This window comes from Myotis myotis, unplaced genomic scaffold, assembly GCF_014108235.1.
Source record: "Myotis myotis isolate mMyoMyo1 unplaced genomic scaffold, mMyoMyo1.p scaffold_m19_p_5, whole genome shotgun sequence".
Taxonomy (NCBI): Eukaryota; Metazoa; Chordata; class Mammalia; order Chiroptera; family Vespertilionidae; genus Myotis; species Myotis myotis.
The window spans coordinates 101,920,176-101,943,729 of NW_023416357.1; the positions used below are offsets into that span (position 1 = coordinate 101,920,176).

General features: G+C 48.1%; 1 protein-coding gene and 1 pseudogene across 12 annotated transcripts in view; one reads left to right on the plus strand and one right to left on the minus strand.

The window, feature by feature from the left end:
* The first annotated feature begins 5,106 nt into the window (after positions 1 to 5,106).
* On the plus strand, positions 5,107 to 6,261 carry LOC118656396 (annotated as a pseudogene).
* A 4,575-nt stretch (positions 6,262 to 10,836) lies between these two features.
* TBC1D24 (TBC1 domain family member 24) overlaps positions 10,837 to 23,554 on the minus strand; it is a 28,124-nt gene continuing 15,406 nt past the window's right edge. For 4 of the 12 annotated variants that reach the window (XM_036309731.1, XM_036309734.1, XM_036309737.1 and 1 more), the window contains 9 exons: positions 19,970 to 20,079; positions 17,534 to 18,607; positions 16,890 to 16,907; positions 16,209 to 16,367; positions 14,982 to 15,045; positions 13,629 to 13,724; positions 13,081 to 13,321; positions 12,570 to 12,740; positions 10,837 to 11,917 (listed from right to left, as the gene is read on the minus strand). In XM_036309731.1, the coding sequence (XP_036165624.1) occupies positions 12,586 to 12,740; positions 13,081 to 13,321; positions 13,629 to 13,724; positions 14,982 to 15,045; positions 16,209 to 16,367; positions 16,890 to 16,907; positions 17,534 to 18,498 (1,698 nt within the window). In that variant the 5' untranslated portion in view covers positions 18,499 to 18,607; positions 19,970 to 20,079 and the 3' untranslated portion in view covers positions 10,837 to 11,917; positions 12,570 to 12,585. Of the gene's footprint in view, positions 11,918 to 12,569; positions 12,741 to 13,080; positions 13,322 to 13,628; positions 13,725 to 14,981; positions 15,046 to 16,208; positions 16,368 to 16,889; positions 16,908 to 17,533; positions 18,608 to 19,969; positions 20,080 to 22,627; positions 22,732 to 23,554 lie in introns of all 12 variants that reach the window. The other 8 variants (XM_036309733.1, XM_036309738.1, XM_036309732.1 and 5 more) reach the window with 8 other exon arrangements.

The window sequence follows — 23,554 nt, forward strand, 5'->3', positions numbered from 1 at the left end:
CTCATTGAAGTTTCTAACTCTCTATCCTTCTCCCTTCCTCTCTGTAAAAAGTCAATAAAATATATTAATAAAATAAAATAAAATAAGATAAATAAAATTGTTAAATTCAATCTTTAAAAAAAAGATAAAAACAAAGCTCTTCCTTGGGTGGCTAGAGACGAGGACTTAAAATGGCACACAATTACCATGGACCAAGCCCAAAAAGGGGTTCACCTGAGGTGGTGGTGGGAGCAGGAGAGGAGGGTGCTTCCGCCTGGTTGAGGTCCTAGCAGACACTGTGGCCACTTGAGCTGACCCGGCCTGAGGCGGGCAGGCTTCTGAAACAGCAGATACAGCCCTGCCCCCTGCTCCCCAGGCCAGGTCATTCCTCACCAGTTCTGGCCTATGTCGGAGTGTCTTCATGTCAACCATAAGATGATCCTAAGCATGCTATAGTAAAAAGCTGTTACTGTAGGTATTGTTGGTGGCACCCCTCAACCATAGGCCCCAGAAATGCACACTGCCATGTGAGCCAATGCACACCCATCTCTCTCTCAGAACACCCTATTATACTAGCAGCACAGGCAGGACCACATGGGGGCTCCTGCTCTCAGGGGCTGACAGTCTCCAGGGGAGGAAATGGGGAGACTCGGAAAGAAAAGCGTTGTCTTCTGGGGCCTCAGGGAGAGTGTCCTGGTTGCAGGGGCACTGCAGCCGACTGAGGGGTGGGACATGTCCTGTGTAAAGGCCTGGAGGCAGAGGCTCTTGGTTCAGAGGAGGAACTGGAAACCAGCTGGCACCAAGCTTCCATTCATCTGTCCTACCAGGACTTCTCAAACCCTGGCCAGGGCCCCACCCATCAGGGCAGCAGCAGAAGCACTGACAGAAAGCACTGGTCTTGGACTCTGAGCAGCCACAAAGGAAGAGAGAGGGGCAGGAGCCTGTCTGCGTGCTGAGCACAGCGAGGAAGCAGAATGGAAGGGAAGAGAGAGAAGCAGCAGTTTCACAGGAGGGCAAAAGCCCCAAAGCAGCTGCAGGGAGGATGGGAAGGGCACTGGGAGGAGCCAGACACGCAGAAAAAAAGGCTATGTTTTCATTTATATCACACAATTAAAACCCTAGGTATTAGGAAAGACACTAACATTGACCCATATAACCTTCCAGATGAAACATTTTCATTTTGATGAACATGACTTTTTGATACTGAATTTTCCGTATGACAGGGATCCAAGCAATTCTTGACTGAGACATTTGGTTGCTCCTCTCATTCCTCTTATTTATGGAGCACGTCTACATGACAGGCTGTGTGAAAAAGAGCAAACAAAAAAAACTAGGAAAGAACTTGGTTCACACTGGCCTTGGCAGCAATTGGAGCAGGGTATGCAGCTCCTGTAATGGACAGAAACTTTTAAAAAAAATATTCTTTATTGATTTTTTACAGAAAAGGAAGAGGGATAGAGAGTTAGAAACATTGATGGTAGAAAAACATCGATCAGCTGCCTCCTGTACACCTACTACTGGGGATGTGCCTGCAACCAAGGTACATGCCCTTGACCAGAATCGAACCTGGGATCCTTCAGTCGGCAGGCCGACGCTCTATCCACTGAGCCAAACAGGATAGGGCCAGAAACGTTTCTTACTGTTCAATCAGCTAATGCAGTCTTTATTTATTTATTTTTAAATATATTTTTAGCCGTGGCCGGTTTGGCTCAGTGGATAGATCGTCGGCCTGCAGACTGAAAGGTCCCGGGTTCGATTCCGGTCAAGGGCATGTACCTTGGTTGCGGGCACATCCCCAGTGGGAAGTGTGCAGGAGTCGGTTGATTGATGTTTCTCTCTCATCGATGTTTCTAACTCTCTATCTCTTTCCCTTCCTCTCTGTAAAAAATCAATAAAATATATTAAAAAATAAAATAAAATAAATATATTTTTACTAAAGGTCCAGTGCACGAAATTTACTAAAAGCCCTGGCCGGCGATCCGGGCCAATCTGTGGGGTGACCAGCAGGGTGATGGTGGTGGGGGGGCCCTGCTGGCCCCTGCCTTGGCTGGCCTGGCGCTGCCAGCTTGCCACCACCCTCCCCCGCCTCCCCCAACCCCCTGCCCCACTGGCACCCGCCTTGGTTGGCCTGGGGCCTGCTGGCTGGGGGCAACGCCTGCGTTGAGCGTCTGCCCCCTGGTGGTCAGTGCATGTCATAGCAACTGGTCGTTCCACAGGTCATTCATCCGTTCGGTTGATTTGCTTATTAGGCTTTAGTTATATAGGAAGGATTGATTTCAGAGAGGAAGGGAGAGGGAGAGACAGAAACCTCAACAATGAGAGAGATTCACCGATTGGCTGCCTCCTGCACGACCCCCACTGGGGATCAAGTCCAAAACCTAGGCATGAGCCCTGATCAGGAATTAAACCTGGACCTCCTGGTTCATAGGTCAATGCTCAACCACAAGCCAGCCGGGCTAATGCAGTCTTTTTTTAAAAATATTTTTTTATTGATTTCAGAGAGGAAGGGAGAGGGATAGAAACATCAATGATGAGAGAGAATCATTGATTGGCTGCCTCCTGCATGCCCCCTTCTAGGGACCAAGCCAGAAACCTGGGCATGTACCCTCGACTAGAATTCAACCCGGGACCCTTCAGTCTGCAGGCCGACGCTCTATCCACTGACCCAAACCAGCTAGGGCCAATGTAGTCTTTTAAATTCTTCAAGGGAGCAGCCTGGCTATTCAGTTGGTTGGGCGTTGTCCCATGCACCAAAAGGTTGCCAGCTGATTCCTGGTCAGGGCACCTACCTGGGTTGCAGGTTCAGGTTTGATCTCTGGGGTGCATGCGGGAGGCAACCAATTGGTAAGTCGCTCTCACATCCATGTATGTATCTCTCTCCCCTCCCTCCTTCCCTTCTACTCTCTAAAAATCAATGGAAAAAAATATCCTTTGGTGAGGATTAACAACAAAAAAATCTTCAAAGGAGCAATGCTCCTTCAAGTCCAGTGCTTCCTTCTCCTCCACGGATGTTGCCAGTTCTGAATATGATGCATCCAGGACTCCCCATCCCCCATCCCATTTATTTTCCCAATCATTATTTCACAGTGATTTTGTTACATTTGTTCTTGTTAATTTTTGTTTAGGATTCAAAATAAAACTGACCAAACATATTACTAAATAACCTATTTTCACTTTTCCAAAATTGAATTGTGCTGCAAAGCCACACATTCTCTCACTATACATTTTTACACAGTTCTTGCAATTTTTTATTACATTCATTTAGATGCTCCAAAGTGTCAGCCCACTTATCCATTTTTCAGTCAATAACCATTCGAGATGAAAGGTAAAAATTCATTTTTTTCTCTTCAATGTTTAACTTGTTTTTGACAAAACATGTCCTTTGCCAGTCAGTGCCCTTCAGTATGAAATAGAGCAGACGTCTGCTCCTGTCTCTTCGCATGAAGATAAAAACAGGCTGGGACTGTTTGCACTGCATGAGCTCCCCTGCTGTGGATGGCCTCACTGGACCAGAGCAGAACTGCAGTCTCCCTCTGGCCGGGGCACTTCTCACTGGTGAATTAACCAAGCAGCCAGGTAACACACCTGTGGATTCAGCGATCTGAAGTGGAAGGTGTTGTTGGTTGGTGTGTCTCTGTCATGTCATGGGTCAATGTGTCCATTGACTTTGCTTCCTCGGTCCCAAGCGTAGTGTTGACAAATTCCACATGGTTGGGTAAAAGGAGCCTGTCTGCCAGTGTGGGGGGCATTTCATCTTTAGCAACAAGTCACATGTACCTAACTTCTCAATTACAATCTGACACTAACATAACAAAGACCATAGAGCTTTTACAGCGTATTATTATTATTATTATTTTAAATCCCCATGCTTCTCTGCCTTAGTGTTGTTGGGGGAAGCACCATGAGGTATGCTTGGTACCCCGTGCCATTTGGTAACTTCTCTGTGCAAACAAGACATTTAGGCAGGAAAAAAAAGATATTTAAGCAAAGACAAAAACAGGACATATGAATACATGTTTGAGACAGTAGGTATACTACCTAATTAGTGGCATTAAAAAAAAATCAGTGTCAGTCTTGTGAATTTGATGATATTCTGGATTTAATAAAAATGTGGGAAAATAGATATCTATAAAAATTAAATCTATTCCTGGAACAGAAAAAGGACTACAGAAAAACTCGGGGGTTGGGGGGAGGCCATAATTTAATTTAATAGCATAATAATAATGTTATTTTCTTTGTTGTGATAAATGTATGATATTAACAGTGGGGAAGCTGGAGAAAGAATATAAGGAACTCTGTACCATCTTGTAACTCTTCTGTAAATCTAAACCTAAAATTATTTCAAAGTAAAAGGTTAATGGCTATTAGAGGGACAGCTGGGAAGAAGTGGATTCCCATTTCAGGCCATTATCAGAAAAGCTAAGTGTGTTGCATAGTAAGGATCAGAAGATCTGATCCTGATTACAGAATCTTGGGTTGTCTCCCACCTCATCCTTTCAAACAATCCCAGAAGATCTATAAGATTCACTGGGAAAACACCAGGAGTTCTTGGAAGAGCGAGAAGAGAGAGGATTATTGGTTGAAATAAAAACAGGATTGAAAGCAGGGTTTGCAAACTCGTGGACAACAATCTGCAGAAGACAACTTCAAAAAACCAACTAGAAGCAATATGCAGAGAAGTAAGATGACAGCTGGTCCACAGCAGAATCTGGAACCAGCGTGCCCAGGCAGATGGTGGGGGAGGGGGTTGTTCTGTAGAGAACCCCCCTTCTGGATTGGTGGGGAAGACAAGAAAGAACAAGCAGAAGACTCCTGGAAACAGGGATGGTGGCAGTACCAGCAAAGCCCCTCAGCCACCTCAGAAGAAAAGGGCACTGGCTGACTCCATTGTTGAAAGTGAGGATGCATTTAAGCAGGGGTCCTCAAACTTTTTAAACAGGGGGCCAGTTCACTGTCCCTCAGACCGTTGGAGGGCCGGACTATAGTTAAAAAAAAAAACTATGAACAAATTCCTATGCACACTGCACATATCTTATTTTGAAGTAAAAAAAAAAAAAAAAAACGGGAACAAATACAATATTTGTATTTGCATGTGGCCCGCGGGCCGTAGTTTGAGGACCCCTGCATTTAAGAATAGAATGGACGTTACAGGAAGGATTCCTGAAGAATTAAAACTATGGCTTGTTGAGGATTGGGACTTAGTTACCAGGCAGAAGGAGCTATTTCAATTCCCTAAGAAAAATGTAGATGCCATTCTAGAAGAGTATGCAAGCTGCAAGAAATCGCAGAGAAATATCAACAATAAGGAATACGCAGTGAATGAAGTTGTAGAAATTAAAGAATGCTTGAACGTGATGTTAGGCACTCAGCTGCTCTACAAATTTAAGAGCCGAAATCCTCTTGGCTCACCCTGATGCACCCGTGTCCCAAGTTTATGGAGCACCACAGCGAGATTATTTGTAAGAACTGGAGCAATTCTGGCATATATGCCCCTTGATGAGAAGAGCCTTACATTATTGTTGGACTATTTGTGTGATTTCCTAAAATACCTGGCAAAGAATGCTGCATCTCTGTTAACTGCCAGTGATTACAAAGTAGCTTCGGCTGAGTACCACCGCAAAGCCCTGTGAGGGTCTACTGAGCACTCGCTATTTTGTCCGGTATCCGTAAACACTCATTTCGTCCTTAGTCTTTTTCTTGTATAATTGATGTCCTTTAAAATTGTTAATGTATAACAGGGCTTATATTTCAGTTTTTCTGTTTTGTTTTAAACAGAAAATAAAAGGAGTACAAGCTCCTTTTATTTCAAAGTTGCTACCAGTGTATGCAGTAATTGGACAAAAAAAGAAACATTCAGTAGAACATCTTCTTGTATAGTTGACAACATTGCTTGAATGCTGGTGGTTCTATCCCTTTGACACTACACAATTTTCTAATTATGTGTTAATGCTACCTGATAAAAATGCCCTGATTCCTAGTGCCAAAGGTTCTACGCAATGTATATACCTGAAAACCCATGCGTCTGTGCTCTTTTTTAAATGGTGCTTGAAGTAAAACAGCCCATCCTCTGCAAGTCCATCCATGTTGTTCCTTAGGTATTCTATCTTTGCTCAGATTGCTGAAGGATGGTGGTTTGTCTCATGGTTTTTGTACTTGAGTCTAATGCACGTTCTAACATGATAGAGGCAATGCTTTATTGTGTAGCCGCGGCTTTCTCGAGAAGTTGATATTTAAGGAACTGTATTTCAGATCTTAAATAAAATTTGTATCTAAATTTCAAAGCAAAAAAAGTTAAAAAACTTAATCTATTAAATATTTTATTTTTATTGATTTCAGAGAGGAAGGAAGAGGGAGAGAGAGAAACATCCATGATGAGAGAGAATCATGGATTGGCTGCCTCCCACAAGTCCCCCCTGGGGATCGAGCCCACAACCTGGGCATGTGCCCTTGACTGGAATCGAACTTGGGAACTTTCAGTTCATAGGCGGCGCTCTATCCACTGAGCCAAACCGGCTAGGGCTTAAATATAAAATATTTAAGGAAACTAACACTTTATGGCTTCATGAAATGGGTAAGAGAAATTTGAAGGTCTTCTGAAATCTAAAATTTCTAAAACAAATTGTCCTGAAAAGCTAAAAAAATTAAGCACCTTACCTAATAACAGACAAACATGCAAATTGACCATACCTTTGCTACAGCCCAAACCATGCCCACCAGCCAATCAGAGTGACTATATGCAAATTAACCCAACCAAGATGGTGGCTGGCAGCCACAGAGCTGTAGCAAGCAGGAGGCTTGGTTGCCCCAATGATGGAGGAAACCAAGCTTCCCGGCCGGCTGCTGCTTCCTCTCAAGGCAACAAAAATTTCAATTATAGAAGGTAAATAAACCCCAGATACCTGCTTCCAGCCACCATGGCCACGGAGCTGGAGTGAATTAAAAAAAAAAAAAAAGGAAAGGCTGGGAGCTTCTGTTGCCGTGGGGCTTGGTCAGTCTGAAAACAGCCATCAGCCCCTCACCCAGGCTGGCCAGGCACCCCAGTGGGGACCCCCAACCTGAAGGGGGTTTGGGCAGCCTGAAAACGGCCCTCAGCCCCTCACCCAGGCTGGCCAAACCCCCATGCAGTGAGGGTTCCCACTGGGGGGCTTGACCAGCCTGCAAACAGCCATCAGCCCCTCTCCTAGGCTGGCCAGGCATCCCAGCGGGACCCCCACCCTGATCCAGGACACCCTTCAGGGCAAACCAGTCGGCCTCCACCTGTGCACCAGGCCTCTATTCTATATAATAAAAGGGTAATATGCAAATTGACCCTAACAGCAGAACGACTGAGAATGACTGGTCACTATGACGCACACTGACCACCAGGGGGCAGATGCTCAATGCAGGAGCTGCCCCCTGGTGGCCAGTGCGCTCCCACAGGGGGAGCTCTGCTCAGCCACAAGCCAGGCTGATGGCTGCCAGCACAGCAGTGGTGGCAGGAGCCTCTCCTGCCTCCTCAGCAGCACTAAGGATGTCCGACTGCAGCTTAGGTCTGCTCCCTGCTGGGCTGCTCCCTGCTGCTCCCTGAGGGCTGCCGGGCTGTGAGAGGGATGTCTGACTGCCAGCTTGGGCCCGATCACTCAGGGAGTGGGCGTAAGCCAGCAGGTGGACATCCTTCGAGGGGTCCCAGACTGCAAGAGGGCATAGGCCGGGCTAAGGGACCCCCCCCCCCCCAGTGCACAAATTTTTGTGCACCGGGCCTCTAGAGTAGTTTATAAAAATAGAAAAAATTTGAAATACTAATTTTAATTCAATAATTAAAACTCTGAATAATGAAATGGCTTAGTCTTTTTTAAAATTATTTTATTACATATGTCTCCGTTTTTTCCCACCCTTAATAATCCCCCGGCCTCCCCTACCCCCCCAGTGTCTTATGTCCATTGGTTATGCTTATATGCATGCATACAAGTCCTTTGGTTGATCTCTTACCTCCCACACCCCTTCCCGCCCCTCAACCCTCCCCGGCTTTCCCACTGTAGTTTGACAGTCTGTTCGAGGCAGCTCTGCCTCTGTATCTATTTTTGTTCATAAGTTTATAATGGCCTTTATTATCCATGAGTGAGTGAGATCATGTGGTGTTTTTCCTTCATTGACTGGCTTATTTCACTTAGCATAATGCTCTCCAGTTCCATCCATGCTGTTGCAAATGGTAAGAGTTCCAGCAGGTGGACATCCTCCGAGGGGTCCCAGACTGCAAGAGGGCATAGGCTGGGCTAAGGGACCCCCCCAAGTGCACAAATTTTTGTGCATAGGGCCTCTAGTGTAGTTTATAAAAATAGAAAAAAATTGAAATACTAATTTTAATTCAACAATTAAAACTCTAATGAAATGGCTTAGTCTTATATTAAAATTTGTTTTTGAGCCCTAGCTGGTTTGGCTTAGTGGATAGAGCGTCAGCCTGCAAACTGAAGGGCCCAGGGCTCGATTCCAGTCAAGGGCACATGTCTGGGTTGCTGGCTCAGTCCCCAGTGGGGGCCTGCAGGAGGCAGCCAATCAACAATTCCCTCTTATCGTTGATGTTTCTATCTCTCTCTTCCTCTCCCTTCCTCTCTGAAATCAATAAAAATATATTTTAAAAAAATATATTTGAGCCCTAGCTGCTTTCTCAATGGTTAGAACATCAGCCCTCGGCCTGAAGGGTCGTGAGTTCAGTTCTGGTCAAGGGCATGTACCTTGGTTGCAGGCTCCATTCTGCCTGGTTGGGGCACATGTGGAAGGCAACCAATCGTTGTGTCTATCTCACATCAATGTTTCTGTCTCTCTCCTCCCTTCCATGCTCCCTAAAAATCAATGAGAAAAATATATCGAGTGAGGATTAACAAAAAATAAAAATAAAAATAAATTATTTTTGAAAAACTGATTTTCTGAAGCCCTAAAGGTATACAGTCCATTTTATTTTATTTTTAATTTAAAAATATTTTTATTGATTTCAGAGAGGAAGGGAGAAGGAGAGATCGATAGAAACATCAACAGTGAGAGAGAATCATTGGCTGCCTCCTACACGCCCCCTACTGGGGATCAAGCCTGCAACCAGCATGTGCCCTTGGCTGGAATCGAACCTGGGACCCTTCAGTCTTCAGGCTGATGCTCTTACCCATTGAGCCAAACCAGTTAGGGCTACAGTCTATTTTAATAAATAACTGAATGAAGTGGTTTAAACTATATTGAATTTTTGTTTTTAAAATAAACTTTTAAACATTTCTAGAAAAACAAGTAATTCATTATGCAATTTCAAAAAACTGGCTAATTTTTAACATTAAAAAACTAATCATAAATAATCAAAAAGAAATAATAGAGAATGTTAACGAAATAAATTATATGCTATTTGGGAACACCTAATATCATATAAGGACAATAATAAGAAAAATAAAGATAATAATAACATACCTTTTAGTTTAGCAGAAAAATTAGGAAGAAGAAATTCAAAGAAGCTATTTTGTGTGCACACACAAAGATGTCATGATATAGAAATCATGACTAAGTAGCGATTTCCCTCCCTGGACTGGATGTCTGGGAAGGCCTGACAGGGGCCCTCGGGATAGCCACAGAGAATCTTCCGGGCTTACCAGAAAAAGAATCCCCAAGTTCAGGAAGTTTGTGGAGGGAGTGCTGGGGTCCAACCCCAGCAGGTCCAGGGGTCCCCAAAGGTGTGGACTGAGTCGGCGAAGAAGGAATGACACAGAGCGTTCAGTTGATCAGCAGCCTAGCCAGGATCTCTAGCCAAGTTCTGATCAGTATCTCCAGCGAAGTTCTGGTTAGGATCTCCAGCCAAGTTCTGTGTCCATGTTCTCTTGCTAGGTTCTCCAGCCAGGTTCTGTAGCCATGTTCCCTCGCAAGGTTCTCCAGCCAGGTTCAGTCACCAGGTTCTATTCAGGTTCTCTTGCCATGTTCTATCCAGGTTCTGTAGCCAGGTTCTGTCTATAGGTTCTTCAGCCAGGTTCTCTCTCTAGGTTCTGTCTCTAGGTTCTGTGTCCTGTTGTCTTGTTACATCTGTATTTATACCAGTTGATTCCAATCCTATCAATCTCTATTCCAAAGGTTAGGGCGTTTCTTATCTCCATTCCAGGGAGTAAAAATTATGTAGCTTAAGCGTGATTGTTCGTAGTTAAAAGTGATTAACTACCCGCCTGGCACTTAGTTAAGGGATTTTATTCCATCCCTAACTTCAGGGGAAAATCCCTACTTGGGGAAACAACCTTTCTCGGAGGGGTGACCTTGGTTAAAACACATAGTGCCAAGAAGGGGAGCAAACACATCAAGAACAGTATGCCATATACGCCAGGTCCCTTGAAACATATGCTGTGCAGATGTTTCTTCCCTGCAGTGACTGTGTCAAGCAGCAAGGATGGACCGGCTCCCGGCAAGGGAGCTATGTAAATAGTACTAAAAAATACTGTTAGTGCCCTAGCCGGGTTGCTCAGTGGGTAGAGCCTCAACCTGTGGACTGAAGGGTCCTGGGTTCTATTCCCGTCAAGGGCAGGTAGGTCGGTTGTAGGCTCAATCCCCGGCCCTCATTGGAGTTCATGTGGGAGACAACCAATTGATGTGTCTCTCTCATCTTGATCTTTCTCTGTCTCTCCCCTTCCCTTCCACACTCTCTAAAAATCAAAGGAAAAAAAAAATCCTCAGGCGAGGATTAACAAAACAACAAAAACTTTTAGCTGCTTCTGAAAAGCTACGTTTTTAAAAGACCTTCACATTCTGGTGATAAAGCACTGACAAGCATAGTGGGGTGCAGCCTCCAGGGTCCCATTTGGTGATAAACCTGGAGGGAAGAGCCCCCGGAGGTTCCTCCGGTTGAAGAGACCAAACTTGGACTATGTAATGAGACCGTGTTTAATAACACCAAAATACAAGCGAGGGCTGTAGGGGCTCAGAGGAAGGGGGAGTAGCGAGGCTGCAGTGATCTGGGGTGGTGGGTCAGCAGTGACACCGCTTCCCAGCACCTTTCCCCTCACAGCCTTTCAACAGTCCTGGAGGGATAGCAGAGCAGGATTGGTCCCATTTTACAGCTGGGGAAACTGAGTTCCAAATAAGTTCATTGGCTTGTCCAAAGCCACACGGGGTTCCTGGTCCTTTCTTCAGTCCCACTGTGGTCTGGCTCAGAGGAGTTTGGGAAGGTGGACACCACAAGAAGAGCAAGCACAGTGTAGATAGGCAGGGATGTGGTATGTAGGAACACTGAGGGGTGGGAGTGGGGGGTTGGCTGGAGAACAGTAATCCTTGGCACCTGCAGCCCAGGCTGCTGCAGCACAGTCACTTGGGTGTCTGCTTCTCCCCTCTTCCCTCCTGGGTGCCCAGGCCCTCAGAACCAGCTGAGGGAGCTCATAGGGCAAGAGGGCTGCTCCTTGCAGTGTTCACTGGTCAAGCTTCACTTGGCACCTATTGTGCACGAGTCCAGTGCAGAACCAGGCAGGGCAGGGTGGAAGAGGAAAGGTGGCAGCACAAGGAAGTCACACTATGTAGCCGATCACAGTGCTGTGAGAGGGATGCAGAGGGAACACACATGCCATGCAGAGGGGCTCGCATTGAAGGTGCAGTGAGGGCAGGGAGTTAGGGAGGGTGCAGACCTGGCACACGGACTTGTAGGGAGGACTGGATGAGACAAGCACGACATGCTGAGGAGTCTGGATGGGATCCTGGGAACCAGGTCACTGTAGCGACATAGAGGAGATATGGGGCCACCACAGAGACTGCAGGAGAGCTTAGGAGGTTCTGACTGTGAGGAAGAGAACTGGAGAAGGCTCCGTAGGTCCAGGCTTCTCCAGGCAGGCTTCTCCATTTCCACCTCCCTGGAAATGGAGGTGGCTGGTTTGACGTCAGAGGGCCCTCCCCTAGCCATCTTGGGAGGCCTCTCCAAGTGTGAGTACATAGTGAGGCCCAGAAGAAGCTTCAGACTCTGCAGAAACACAAGAACATATGATGTTCATTCTGGTCCTTCATCCCACTGGCCCTTAGCCCTCCCTTGGGAGGAGCCCAGAGCTCAGCATAGATCCTGCCTTCCCCAACCTCTTTCACTTATGGCTAACTGTCCAAGAGGCAGCCCCAGGAGGCCAGCATGGGAAGGAGAAAACTGGGTTAGAAGCCCCAGGCAGATGCTCCTGCCAAGAAAGTCCCCAGGGCACCTGTGTCTTCTCAGGACCAACACACCTCTGGAGAGCCAGAGCAGCAGGGCAGGCAGAAGGCTGCAGAGCCTTGCACAGAAGCCATGCAAAGAGGCACCAGCAGGGGGTGCCACAGACCCACACTTGGCAGCCAGTTCCTTTTGCCTTTCTAGTTCTGTCTCCACCATGAAGGGATTAAGGATCAGGGGCTGCAAGTGGGGGATGGCCCCACAGAGGAGAGCTAGGACCTGAGACCAAGGTGGACGCAGTAGAAAGTCTGAGCAGGTCCTAGCAGAGTCAGGTACCACTGCCCAGCCCAGCATCAGGGCCCCAGCTGTATCCCAATGCTGCCTATGCATGTGGTGAGGGGATCTTCATTCACTGCCTCTTCCCTAGAGAGCCTGCCCCACCCCACCGCTCCCCATCCCACAGTGGCAGCTCGGTCACCATCAGCACAGGCCTGTCAGCAGGTGTCGGGGTCCTGGAAGCCCCAGGCCTCCACAGCAGCGATGAGGAAGTTCTCAGAGCAGAGGGGCTGGTTGTTGAAAGTGTCGCAGTGGCCCGTGCGGCCCCGATTCAGGTCGCCATCGATGTAGAGAGCCTGGCCGCCCCCTCCACCTGCAGGATGCTCAGTCAGTGGCTGCCCCTGAGCATCTCCACTTGTCCCTGCCCCAGCCTTGCTAGAGGCCTAAAACCACAGGGCCGACCTTCAACCCTCCAAATGCTGCCAGCCCTCAGCCCGGGTCCAAATTCTAGGCTAGAGTCCACTTCCCAGCTGGTTTACCCAGAATACCTGCCCCTACTCCCGCTCCTCATGCCTGCTTTCTTCCTCTGCCATCATGGGGGCTCTGCCTGTCCTTCAGGTGAGGCACCTGCACCTGAGTCAGCAATGACTGACCCAGGGGCTTTGACCACCCATGACCCTGTACCCTTCTCCAAGGCTAAGTGAGACACCCACCTATGATGAGGCAGTCACTGCCCCCAGCCATGAACATGGACTCAGTCTTGGAGGGCAGATTGAAGTGCCGAGTGGCCAGGAACGGTGAGAGGCGGTCAGCAGGGTCTGAGGATGAGGATGTGGACAAGGACACGGAGTGGCAGTGCCGGGATGAAGTGGCAGAGGTCTCCAAGGAGACTGGCTTAGTCAGCTCTGGGTGTTTGATGACCACCCACTCATAGCGCTGGACCTCCGGCTGCAACTGAAGATGAAAGTATGAGGAGCTGGCACACTATGCCCTGCAGGGCCCTTCTGGCCACTTTCCTCCCACAAATCTTCATTGAAGAGCTCTGTGTATGAGGCCTCCTGCCAGGGCTGAGGAGACGGTGCCACACAAGGCAGGTAGGGGCCTGCCTGCTCTCATGGATCTCACGGTCTAATGATCACAAACCAGAGGAAAATGCGAGGTTATCCCGCAGGGTAACGGCTATAACAAAAGTAAACAGGGCCATGTGAGCAGGGGTGCTGGGCCTGTTGATCTTAGAGCACCTGCAGGGAAACCCACTTACCCTAAACACAAAGCATTCTCCGGTCCCAAAGAAGCCCAGTTTGCCTCCAAACTTATTTCTCTCGCTCCAGTCTGTTGACAAATAAGCTCCACACACCTGGGGAGAAAGGCCCAAGGTGAGGCTGTACCGTGCTGGCCTGCAAGAGCATCCCTTTGCTTAAGGCCTCCTCGGGGCCACGGTACCATCACAGCTTTGTCACTGAACCCTCACTCCCACTTGAGGGCAAGAGCCGAAGAAGGTGAAGAGAGAGAGGTGTGGGAAGTCAGAGTTTGGAGGGCGTGGGGTTAGCAGTGAGAGTGGGGGTGGAGGGGTTTGGGATATTTTCATTTTGCTTCCTTCCTTGGCCCTCAAGCATGGGAACAGCCCCATGTCCACATTCTGCTGTTGGGCATCAGCCCCAAGGAGGCCCCTCAGATGAGAGCTTCCAGGAGGTACGCCTGCTCAACAACATTCTCCAACCCTGTCAGCCAGCAAAGCACTTGATTTCACCATTAAAGTCAGGGTTTTCCCCAAGTGTCTGACAATCAGTCTCCTACTATGATACAGATACCCAGGTTCCTCCTGGAAACCCAGACAGAGTCTGGAATGGGATGAGGAACCTAAAACTCCCATGGGTGCAGGTTTGGGAGCCACTTGAACCAGAAGCTTCTACCACCCTAGCCGGTTTAGTTCAGTGGATAGAGCGTCAGCCTGTGGACCAAAGGGTCCCGGGTTCAATTCCGGTCAAGGGCACATGCCTGGGTTGCAGGCTCAATCCCCAGTAGGGGGTGTGCAGGAGGCAGCCAATCAATGATTCTCTGTCATCATTAATGTTTCTATCTCTCTCTCCCTCTCTCTTCTTCTCTGAACTCAAAATATATATTAAAAAAAAGAAAAAACTCAAGTGAAATGTTTAAAAAAAAAAAGCCTCTACCACTGGCAGACACCCCCAGGATGGGGGCACATGAGCGCTGACCTCCCTAGTCTTGGTGACTTTCCAGGGGACAGATACTGTAGCAGAAAGGGCCCTGAGAACTACCTGTTAGGGGGTGAAGGCAAGTGAAGGCAGCTGATAGAGCTGGTGCTGGCCCGCTGTGTTGGGAGGAGGCTGGGCCTCGCTTACTGAGCATTTCTGCAATGGTCCTCCTAAGTAGCCAGGCTGTGTCAGCAGGGCCTGGGCCCTCAGGGGAAACAAGGAGGCCCTGGGCACTTGGGGGTCAGATAGGGAGGCTAGATTCACTTCATTGTGGACGGTGGCTCTGCTCTGTGCCCCTAAGTGTGGGAATGCTGGGTGGAGGCTGCAGGGGCACAGGAGCAGCAGAGTACCCCAAACTCAGAAGCCAGAACCCCAGGCTCCCTCTGGTCCCTGCTCACCTCCTTTTGTGTGGTCTTAATGAGCAGGAGGGTGGGCTCATGTCCTTCACACTGGAAATAGAACCTGGGGGAAGAGACCACACGTACCAGTCCTGATGGGAAGCAGTTCTCCTGAACTCCTTCCCACACCACCTCTAGCCAGCTTTGCTGACAGCACTCACAGCGCCAGGAAAACCTGGACTGCTAGGGGCAGACGGGCCCAGGACTGCATTTCCTTATCTCCTGGGGACCAGGCACTGTGGCCAAGGACCTAGCAACACTCTGGACTGGGCACTCTTCTAAGCCAAGGGGGAGCTCCCCCAGGGTCTGCAGGGTGAGCAGTCAGCTGCCCCAGGACTGTCTGCCCTGGTGTGAAGCATGGCAAATCGCTCCCAGCAGGCAGAGCTGTGTGCCAGGTGCTTCGGAGAAGCAAAAACAAGAGGAACAGGTCCCTGCTCTAGGAAAGCTCAGAGTCCAAGCATGTGGGAGCTGTTGGCAATGGGAAGCATGTGAGGAAGCCTGAGGTTGCCACTGTGGTGGCTCCAGGTGCCCAGTGCTTGGCTGGCAGCCCTGGCAGCTCCATTAGCTGTCCCTCAGTCACACAGAGGTTGGGGCTGGGCAAATGTAGCTCTGGCTGTGCCATAATGCTCATGGGGCTACAGACAGTCCCCGCCATGTGGGCTGGGCCAACTCTGCCTGTGTTGCCTCTGCTGGGTCACCTATGACCCAAGCCAGAGCGTCTGAGGCTCCAGGGGTGCTGAACTGACAGAGCTGCCAGGGAGGCAGTGTGCCCTGGGGAGTTTAGCACAGCCCCAGCCCCATAGGGCCAACCTATTCCTGGCTTGTGGACTGACAGAGTGGGGGTGGGGAGTACTGAACCACACAGCCTGTTGCCTTGAGTCGTCCTCTTATAGTTCTGTTAAGTTCCCATGTTATCACCATGCCTATATGAGGACATGGAGCTGTGGCATGTACGGTAATGACCGACCGCTGAATTTGGGTGGCCTGGGAGTGAGAGAAGCCCAGAAAAGGGCTTCCCAATTCTAGGGCCCCAAGGAGAGGCAGGGCCTCACCCAAGTGCCAAGGTTCACAGGTCCATTTTCAGTGTGACTTCCTGGAAGCACAGATAGAACCAGAAGCTGGACAACTTCACCACTCCCTCTGCCCCTCCAGCACCACCTGACCCTTAGAGTCCATGCCTCGGGGCCTCGGAGGGCAGGCCTAGCCTCCCCAGTCTCCCGGCATTACCTAGTCAGGCTGTACCCATGCTGCAGTGAGGAGAAGAGCAGGAGGGGCTGACAGAGGGCGAATCGCTCAGGGATCCAGGACCAGATATCTCTCATCTCCTTCACACTGACAATCTCCGAGTGAAAGTTCTCCGCATGAACAGCCAGGTGCACAAACTGCCTGGGGAGAGCCAGGAGAGACTCAGCGCACACCTGCAACCCGAGGCCTGACCATACCCCCTACCCTGGGGGTGTGCACTGGATCTCTTGAAAGCTAAGCCTGGAGGGAACTTCTCACCTGTTCAGCCAGGTTAAAGCCTGGTCCAAGGAACCCTCAGGAAGAAACAGGGTGGAGCTGTTCCCTGGAGCCCCACTTCCATCCCCTCCTTACTAAGAGGGGAGAGTGCCAGCCCAGACAAGGACAAAAGCACCTTTTCTCTAAGAAATGGGGACAGAAAGTGAGTCAGCTCTGGCAAGACAATGCTCAAGGCCAGCCAAGCACGAACAGAGAGCACAGCTGAGGCAACTAAGCAAACAGACAGACAGACAGAAGAACAAACAGATGGTTCCTGAACATCAGCCAGGCTCCAAGGCAGCACTGCAGAAGCAAGCTCTGAGAGCCAGCACAAGCAGCCAGACCCTGGGATAGCCAGGCCAGAAGACAGAGAGAATCCAGGCATGGAGATGTGGTTTCCAGACCTACCTTTTAGAAAGTGAAACACTGAAAAACAGGAGGAAGCAACGGACATGGAGAAGAAGAAGAAAAATAAAACAGACAAGGAGAGGTTAGTAGTAAGTACTGATGTCTAGGACATGTCTGCCTTTGGCCTGGAAGAAAGGCCTTCACACCTACAGTCATGTCATCTGTATCAGGTCATACTGTACCAAGACAGTATCAGGACACCATGGGCCCTTCCCATCCCTGCTCCCCAGGGTTCTGAGTTCAGGGCAGGGGGCATGTCCAGCAGCAAGTGAGCCCAGAGCTGGAGGGGTAGAAGAGGGGCCGCAAAAAAAAAGAAAAGAAATGACCAGAGGCAGCCAGTCTGGCCCACTCTTTGGTCTTCTGACCACATGGTCAACACCCAGCTTTCATCTCCGCCTTGGGCCTCGGGCCTGAGGACAGTAACCGTGTCTTTCATTCCCACAGCTGCCTCAGCAGCCTATGGCTGTAACCAGGAAAGTCCTCTCTCTTTTCCTATCATTTCCTATCCATGTACAGGAGGCTGGCTGGCAGTAGGCAGACCAAGAGGCTGGCAGGACAAGCTCATTGCCTAAGTCCCCAGGATGTATTCCCCCAAAGCCCCACCCTAAGTGGGCCCCTAGCAGCCTGACCAGAGGCCAGCCTACCTCTTCTGCTTGACAGTGATACCCCTCTGCTTCAGAGCTTTCTCATTGGCCATCTGCAGAAGCTGAATCTCCTTCCGAGAGAAGAGGCGGATGGCGAATGCTTTCTCCAGCAGCTTCTCAGGAGACACGGTCTTGGCAATATCCTTGACGAAGATGCGGATGTCCTGCTTCACATTATCCGACTCAAGCGGCTGTCCAGCTTTCACCTTGTGAAAGAACTTGAGGATTGCCAATGCCACGCGGTACAGCACCTTGTAACCTTCCACCAGAAAGACATCAAAGACACGAGCGAAGTAGCTGAGGGGAAGCTCCCCAAACAGCCAGCGCTGCCAGTCCGCATAGACCTGCAGGACGTCCTCCGACACCGCCACCATCAGCTTGTGGGCTGCCTGACAGTACTTGTTCACCAGGTCCCCAAATGTCATGCAGGAAGATTCAAAGGCCAGAAAGCTCTGATCGATCAGCTTCTTGCTGGGGTCATTGCAGGCCAAGATGCGGCAGGCCTTCTCGAAGCACTCAGCTTCATCGATGCTGTAGTGCAGCAGCAGGGCTACGACCGCAGGCAGGGCAGGGCAGAAGGAGATGTCAGGGAACTGGTTGGCAATGCAAAGCAGAATCTTCCGAACAGCACCCTCACCCCGTGTGTTCAGGCAGTAGCTGGGCACTTGTGTGTTGTCCACAAACTCAGGCAAGGGCAGGGTGCTGCTGCTGTGCTTGCCCACGATCTTGCCCACAATGTCACTGTACACGCTGGCATCGGGAGTGACTGTGCGGCAGGGAATGTCCCGGATCAGGCGCTGGTATACCTTCCCCCGCAGAGCATGGCTGTGGGCCCAGTAACCCTGGCGGGCCAGCTGCTTCAGTTCTTGCAGCTCAGTGCAGCTCAGTTCCTTGGGTCCCAGGTCCTGGATGGCAGTGTCCATCTTGTCTTTGTCCACAAAGCAGTTGTACCCCTGGGAGTCCATAGTGCAGGTTGTACCCGGGAGGAGGGCCCGGGGCTGCCAGGAAGGGGCAAAGAGCAGCTTCCAGCCACCTCTGGAGGCTTTTCTGCTAACCTGTTTGCCACCCCATGCCCTGTAGGATTAAAAACCATGCTTAATACATGTGTATAAAGGTTCTCATTTTAGAGAACATGTTTTTGTTTGACTCTTTATATAAAGTATTATAAGGGCTCCATTTAAGATAGGTGGATATTCTGAGAGGTCACTATGAACTCTGGAGTGTAACTTCTTTTCATGGAGCTTATCAAGTTACTGTAATAGGTCACACAGATTATGAATATCAAGAAGCTAGAAACAAGTTCCTGGAAGGGCTTCAAAAGAGAGCCTGACAACAACTCTCAGTTAGGGATGGAAGGTCTATCAGGCTCCCACACATTACCATCCTGTGGCCTGTGGGCCTTAGGAAAGGATCCACTGGTTAAGGGGACCTATTTAAGTCAAGATATGCTTTGTTTCAGTTCTCGAAGGTTTCAGGCCTTTAACCAGCTGTGTATCATGAGGAAGACACACCCTACTCTGCCCCACTGTCCCTGGGCTAGAATTCAGAGGCCAGCTCTTAACCTTCTAAACATGCTAGCTAGGCTTTAGGCAGACTAGAGAAGAAATACTAGTGAGGAGTAGACATGAGGGCTGAGAAATAAATAAAGCTGTTACAGCTTCAAAATTAGACTTTTTGATTGATTGTTAATCCAAACCCAAGGATATATATTTTTTAATATCACTATTTTTTATTTTTGTATTTTCTATTGACTTCAGAGAGGAAGGGAGAGGGTGAGATAGAAACATCAATGATGAGAGAGAATCAATGATCAACTGCCTCCTGCATGCCCCCTACTGGGGATCGAGCCCGAAACCTGGGCACGTACCCTCGACTGGAATTGAACCCAGGACCCTTCAGTCTGCAGGCCGACGCCCTATCCACTGAGCCAAACCAGCTAGGGCCCAAGGATATTTTTTCCATTGATTTTTAGAGAGGGGAAGGGAAGCGGGAGGAGTGGGGAGGCGGGGGAGAGGGGGGAGGAAAGCATCTATGTGAGAAAGACACATTGATTGGTTGCCTTCCGAGTGGGGCTGGGGATCAAACCTGCAACTCAGGTACATGACCTTGACAGGGAATTGAACCCGAGACTCCTCAGTCTGTGGGCCAATGCTCCAAGTGAGTCACACAGGCCAAGGCAAAATTAGACATTTTTATATATAAATGAACCAGAAGTATTGGAGGATTTGACACTATCTCTCCATTTGAGGCAACTATTGAAATTCAGGCAGACATTTAAAAATGGGTGAAATGTGCTATGTGAGACTCTGGCTGATAGGTCACTGCAGGGAACAGCAAGACAGAAGCCTATGTTGAGGATACCACAATTTAACAGTTTTTGCTAAAGGCTACTGTCCTTGGCCTTTACAATAGTCTGCCCATGTACCTCAGACTAACCTTTCTGCCTGTGATGGTGGAAGTGTCTGGAGATGTCACAAGGGTTTGCTTCAGTGAGTTTTGGTAAATGACCAGATCATTCCAGTTTCTCTTGAATCTAGAACATTCATCTGAAAATATAAAAAGCAAAAAATATCTTAAGAACATTGAGTGGAAAGTAAAGAATTATAGTTTAATACCTGTATTGTGAGAAGATATCTTAAGAAGGCATCTTGATTCTTTTTTTGTAGTAAAATATACAAAAAAATTTGCCATTTACAAGTGTATAGTTCAGTAGCATTAAGTACATTCACACTGTTGTTTGTGCAACATCACCACCATCCATCTCCAGAACTTTTTCATCTTCCCAAACTGAAACTCTGTGCCCATTAAACGCTAACTCCTAGTTCCCCCTTCACCTGGCAACCGCCATTGTAACCTCTGTCTCTTAAGAATTTGATTATTCTAAATACCTCATATTAGTGGAATCATACAATATTTGTCCTTTGTGTCTGGCTTATTTCACTGATCATAATGTCCTTAAGGTTCATCTATATTTATAGCATGCTTCAAAAAAATTTTTCAATATATTTGTATTGATTTCAGAGAGGAAAGGAGAGGGAGAGAGAGTTAGAAACATCTATGGTGAGAGAGAATCATTGATTGGCTGCCTCCTGCACACCCTCTACTGGGGATCGAGCCCGCAACCCGGGCATGTACCTTTGACCAGAATCAAACCCAGAACCCTTGCCGAAACCGGTTTGGCTCAGTGGATAGAGCGTCGGCCTGCAGACTGAAAGGTCCCAGGTTCGATTCCGGTCAAGGGCATGTACCTGGGTTGCGGGCACATCCCCAGTGGGAGATGTGCAGGAGGCAGCTGATCGATGTTTCTCTCTCATCGATGTTTCTAACTTTCTATCTCTCTCCCTTCCTCTCTGTGAAAAATCAATAAAATATATTTAAAAACAAACAAACAAACAAACAAACAAAAAAACCCAGAACCCTTCAGTCCACAGGCTCTATCCACTGAGCAAAATTGGCTAGGGCAACACTTTGTTTTTTAAAGCAGTTTTAGGGTCACAGCAAAATTGAGAGGAAGATACAGAGACTTCCCATATACCTCCTTCCCCCACACATGTATAGCCTCCTCCATTATCAATATCCCCCTCCATGCCCACGCCCATTTGGCTCAGTGAATGGAACGTTAGCCCATGAACTGAAGGGCCCGGGTTTGATTCTGGTCAAAGGCAGGTACTTTGGTGCAGGCTCGATCCCCAGCCCTGGTCAGAGTGTGTGCGGGAGACAATCAATCTATGTGTCTCTCTCACATCAATGCTTCTCTGTCTCTTTCTCTTCTCTTCCCTTCCACTCTAAAAATTAATGAAAAAATATACTCAGGTAAGGATTAACAACAACAAAAATCCCCCATCATGAGTAGTACATTTGTTATAATTGATGAACCTACTTTGACACATAATAATCACCCCAAATCTACAGATTAATGAAGGCTCACTCCTGGTGTTATACATTCTATATCAGTGATGGCGAACCTTTTGAGCTCGGCATTTTGAAAAATCCTAACTTAACTCTGATGCCGTGTCACATATAGAAATTTTTTGATATTTGCAACCATAGTAAAACAAAGATTTATATATATATTTTTAAATATATTTTATTGATTTTTTTACAGAGAGGAAGGGAGAGGGATAGAGAGCTAGAAACATTCGATGAGAGAGAAACATTGATCAGCTGCCTCCTGCACACCCCCTACTGGGGATGTGCCCGCAACCCAGGTACATGCCCTTGACGGGAATCGATCCTGGGACCCTTCAGTCCACAGGCCGACGCTCTATCCACTGAGCCAAACCGGTCAGGGCTATATTTTTGATATTTATTTCATATATTTAAATGCATTTAACAAAGAAAAATCAACCAAAAAAATGAGTTCATGTGTCACCTCTGACATGCGTGTCATAGGTTCGCCATCACTGTTCTTCTATATGTTTGGACACATGTAAAATGACATATACTAGTATTCTCATTACTGTATCATATGGAGTATTTTCACTGCCCCCCAAGTCCTCTGTGCTCTACCGGTTCATCCCTGTCCCTGCCCCCATTTATCAGATTTTCATTCCTTTTATGGCTAAATAACATTCCATTATATGAACAGAGCACAATTTGTTTATCCATTCATCTGCTGCTAGACATTTGGGTCCTTTTTACATTTTGGCAATATAAATAATGCTGTTGTGAAGATGGGTGTACAGTGGGGCCTTGACTTACGAGTGTCCCGACTAACGAGTTTTTTGAGATACGAGCTGTCTCTCGGCCGATTTTTTGCTTTGAGTTGCGAGCTAAAATTCGGGTTACGAGCCAGCTTCAGATACCCCAACGCTAGTTGGCGCAGCGAACGTCACAGTGAATGCCACAACATCAGCCCAGCATCACGTGTCTCACTCGTTCACTTTTTGATTTGACATACGAGTAATTTGAGTTACGAGCTCCGTCACGGAACGAATTCAACCCGTAAGTCAAGGCCCCACTGTAAAAGTATCTGTTCAAGTCCCTGTTTTCAATTCCTTTGGATATACAGTATATCCATTGATACTGTGCTTTCCCATAGAAAACATTAATTAAAATAAGTTTTTCTGACAATATCCATTTAATATATCTTACTGGAAAAGCTTCACCCACAGTAGAATCAGGCCTGCTGCCAGTGCTGGGACCTTCTTCCTCCGAAGAAAAGAAACTCAAATTGGGGTTGATTTGTTTGCTCTGCTCTGGGAGAAAAGGCAGTGAGGATTTCCTTCTTCCCCAGGTTCTGAAGACCAGGAAAACAGGCCCACTCACACACCCACGACCATGCTCAGGCTGCACTCCACAATCTTCCATGTGCAAATTACCTAAAGCTTTTAAATCCTTCATTCTAGGCTCTGAGCCCACTAACCTCTGGAGCAGTGGTGGCGAACCTTTTGAGCTCGGCGTGTCAGCACTTTGAAAAACCCTAACTTAACTCTGGTGCCTGTCACATATAGAAATTTTTTGATATCTGCAACCATAGTAAAACAAAGACTTATATTTTTGATATTTATTTTATATATTTAAATGCCATTGAACAAAGAAAAATCAACCAAAAAAATGAGTTCGCGTGTCACCTCTGACACGCGTGTCATAGGTTCGCCAACACTACTCTGGAGGGACCCCAGGCCCATCCTGTTTGTGTGAAAAGAACCAGCTCCTTATCGGGGCAATAAACATGTTTATAAACAGAACAAGAGCAGGGCAGGACAGCACCAACCCTCACTCAACTGGCCTCAGATTCAGGTTGAATATTAAACTGGAAACTCCAAAAGTGATTATCGCACCTTGCAAAGTTCCTTCAGACAGGACCCACAGTTTTGTTTGTTGCTGCAAGTTGCCCAGAGACACACTGGATTCAGAGGGACTCTGAGGAAAGGCCACACCCAGGAGACCCTGAAGGAGCTCCCAGGACCCCCTATGGCCTCCTCCCCAAGCCTCCATCCAAAAAGAGGGCATGCTGTTTCTGGGGCCGGGCAAACAGACTTGCAGTGACCTTCTTAGGCATCTATAAAACCAGGTCCA